Raw genomic sequence first — 4,026 nt, 5'->3', positions numbered from 1 at the left:
GTAGTAACATTATTACAAATAATTCATTAATCGATAATAATTTATCTAGATCCTCCTAACTGCTTTAAAATGTTTTCACTGAAACTGAAATTAATACAAACAGTCTATCAGTTACTAATGTAATACCAGTCACTGATACAAGAGCTTTTCCTGATATACAGTTCACATGTAATGGTATTATTACTAACTGGATAATTGGTATTACACAGAATCAGGATACAAGCAAACATTATCCTAACATTTATTTAAAACGTTCTTCTGAACTGATTCATGCACTAACTGTTGATGCTTCTGCTGCTACATCAAGTAATGGTAATGTATATAACTTTACAAGTGATATTGAAGTAGAGTATGGAGATATATTAGTAATCAATGTAACCACTAATAGTAATCCAATGTATTATCAACAATACAATGGACCATTGAATTATGAGCTTGATAGCAGTAATGGATTAATACCAATGGAGCATAATGACTATCCACTGATATCAGTTATGATAAGTGAGTTTTTTTATTTCAATATGTTTGATGTTTGATTTCATTACTTTATATTTTTAGAACAAATTCCTTCAGTTACTGAATTTTCATCTACTACAATAAGAATGCTGCCTGACCACTTAGCCAGTTTACATTACACTACCTTATCAAGCACTACCAATACCTTATTAAGCAGTGTACCCTCATCAAGTAGCTTAATCGTGACCACTACTCCCTCTCCGACTCTCTCTACTACTGAGTCAATAACTACACCATTGTCTAATATTAAATGCAGTCATCCTGTACTGTCAAAAGGAAGTATCAGTACAACAGAAGTCACTCGTACACAAAACACTGTATCACAACGCAGTCCTACCAGTGAAGTATTAGTCACTTCAAGTAGCAGTGCTGTTACTACTACCTCACTGAACACTACATCAATGGAAAGTACACCTGATCAAAGTACAGGGAGTCTAATATTAGCAGGAAGTATTAGTACAGCAGTATTTATATTACTGGTAGTTACTATACTAGTAATATTAATAGTGAGTGTATTAGCGTGTAGGAGAAAACAGTTAGGTACTGGCAATACTAAAAGTAATAACGAAAGTATAGCAGAGGAACATAAACAAGGTAACTTAAATAACAAACATCAATAATTTACTGTTATCATAATAGATGAGAAACAGAACGTTTTATCCAATATATCTGTTAATGCTGCTTATGGTGTTATTGGTGGAAATGAAAGTGAGATAGATTGTTATACTTGAAAGAGTAATTTTAACCAATTTTTACATAATTGAAATAGATGATGTTTATAGTAATCCTGCTTATGGAATCAACACTGTAATGACACAAAGTAAAATAATAAAAACTAATTTTATAATTTTGATAAAATTATAGGTATTAATGAAGAACTATTGGTGTATGATGAACCATTAGTGTACGGTAAACCAAGAACAATGAATAATAAACAAGAGGTAACATTGCAATTATACTGTAAATTATGTAGCCACAGCTAATTTCAATTTCATTATTTAAATTAACATTAAAAGTCTTAGTCATCACAGTGCATTTATCAACATTGTATCAACTGTATTTTTATTGGCAGGTTATTGTAATGCCAGCACATAATGAAGCATATACACAACAGAGAGAAGAAGAAGAGTTGTGTATCTAACATATGAACAAAATTAATCACCTCAGCACATCCATGAATTGTACTAAAATATTATTGTAAAAGTGATTGTGTTGTTAAAATAATTAGACAGTACAAAAAATCAAATTTGCTATTTTATAAATATTCTTTTTTCTCCTTTGGTTCATTTATAGTTCCTTAGTTGTTCTTCAAAACCACAATTACTATGACTTTCTCTTTAAATCAAACAAGTATGTTCATGGGCTCCTGATAAGATCTATCAGTCATTGCATGATTTTAGACACAACACTAGTAAAATTAGGTGTGGTAAATCTAGTCTAACCATATAGTCTCGCTTCCCAAAATGACTGTATTGATATAATTTATAAACATCAATTGAAGTTCTGCTTGATTAAATACATGTACAATGTGGACTGAAAAATGATATCAAATTTAGTAGTCATACTAAATAGTCATAAGAATAATGCTGTTGCTATTAGGCATAGCTATATAGTAACAAACTCAGAGCTGCTAACTTGTGTGGTTTTTAGTTGTATTAGTGGCCCATTTTCAAACTCAGTAGCCACTTCATAAAATGAATAGCAATGTACTAATGTATGTGAATGAATGTCTAGAAGCATGTCATATGAATGAGATTATTATTGCAGTCTTCATGTGACGAATACTAAAGATTGGAACTTTTATATATGGACAGTAGTCAATCAAATTTCCTAAATTTTTAAATTCAAAAAATGCAGTTGGAATTAGCTCAAATTTTGTATAATTTCTGTAGAACATAATCTGGCTAATTATTGCTGGTCTGGCCTAGAACATCCAACCATTCAGTCCTTCATTTAAATGGTAGTACCACTTACATGATGGAATGGTTCATTGTTGTAGGCCAGTTAATATGCATGATCTAATTTGTCTCCAACATGATGGGTTGAGCTGAGTGTGGGTGCAACAATGCATATTGTAACTGAATAAAGCTATGCTAATAGAATATTCATGATCAAATCCTATGCTGTGGCAAAGAAACAAGAAATGACCTTTTCCTTGGCTCATTCATTTTTTGTTCTTATCCTGTTATTATTGGTTGCTAGTAATGAAGGAGCAACAGGAGGAGGAGTATGTACTGAAGGATTCATGGACTTGAGTCTACTAGTAGCTAAAGCAGCTACACCAGTTGGTTCACTAGCTGATAATACTTTAGCTGACAGCAATGAAGGAAGATGGGTCATTAATGGTAATACATTCAATTGCACTTCTGCTGCTGCAACAGAAGTTCTTTTTGGAGTTGATATCAGATCAAAGGATGGTAATAGGAACAAGTATCCTAGCATTGAGATATGGCAAGCAATACAATGGAATGGTGACTCTTATTACAGTAAACGTGATTCTATTCCTATTATACTGTCTCCTGATAATGTCACTACTAATGGATTATATCGTTTCATTCTTCCTACTCCTTTTAGTGTCAGTGGCAGTAATTATAATACTTACAGACTAGGAGTGTATCAACCTGAAGATGATTCAGGTGTGGTTAGATTATACAATGCAACCACTAGCAGCACAGAAACAGTTGGAGTAATAAGAGCAGACTCCATTAGTGAATCAAATATCAGAACATCTGGTCTGGGTAGAGAAATTGATTTTTATACTGGTATAACAAATATTTTTATGGTACATCTCAAAACAGGTAGGTAGCTGCATCTTATTTATAATAAAAACAATTCTTTTTATTCTTATAGATCCCCCGAACTGCTTTGAGAATATTTTCACTGAAACTGAAATTAATACAAACAGTCTATCAGTTACTAATGTAATACCAGTCACTGATACAAGAGCTTTTCCTGATATACAGTTCACATGTAATGGTATTATTACTAACTGGATAATTGGTATTACACAGAATCAGGATACAAGCAAACATTATCCTAACATTTATTTAAAACGTTCTTCTCAACTGATTCATGCACTAACTGTTGATGCTTCTGCTGCTACATCAAGTAATGGTAATGTATATAACTTTACAAGTGATATTGAAGTACAGTATGGAGATATATTAGTAATCAATGTACCCACTAATAGTAATCCAATGTATTATCAACAATACAATGGACCATTGAATTATGAGCTTGATAGCAGTAATGGATTAATACCATTGGAACATAATGACTATCCACTGATATCAGTTGTAGTAGGTAAGTCACTAGGATTTGTACTGAATATTGTTTAAAAATTGTATTTGTATTTTTTTAGAGCCATTAACTGCTTTCATTATGACTTCTACTCTTTCTTCCACTCCTACAAATATAATAGAGTACATTATCAATGATCGTACACCATCAATTTTCGGACACTTGTTTTAGGAAAACTATACATTGCCATCTCATGAAACTGCAAAGTAT

The 4,026-nt window shown here is 32.0% G+C and overlaps 1 protein-coding gene across 1 annotated transcript; it reads left to right on the top strand.

The window, feature by feature from the left end:
- Positions 1 to 391: 391 nt before the first annotated feature.
- LOC109590081 (uncharacterized) lies at positions 392 to 1,714 on the top strand. The gene is made up of 6 exons (XM_020006027.1): positions 392 to 501; positions 559 to 1,110; positions 1,156 to 1,224; positions 1,286 to 1,336; positions 1,381 to 1,457; positions 1,589 to 1,714. The coding sequence occupies exons 1-6, from the start codon at positions 396 to 398 to the stop codon at positions 1,655 to 1,657; spliced, it is 924 nt and encodes a 307-aa protein (XP_019861586.1). The 5' UTR covers positions 392 to 395; the 3' UTR covers positions 1,658 to 1,714.
- The last annotated feature ends 2,312 nt before the right edge of the window (positions 1,715 to 4,026 follow it).

This window comes from Amphimedon queenslandica, unplaced genomic scaffold (assembly GCF_000090795.2).
Source record: "Amphimedon queenslandica unplaced genomic scaffold, v1.1 AMPQUscaffold_10526, whole genome shotgun sequence".
NCBI lineage: Eukaryota > Metazoa > Porifera > Demospongiae > Haplosclerida > Niphatidae > Amphimedon > Amphimedon queenslandica.
This window is presented reverse-complemented; position numbering and strand designations above follow the sequence as displayed.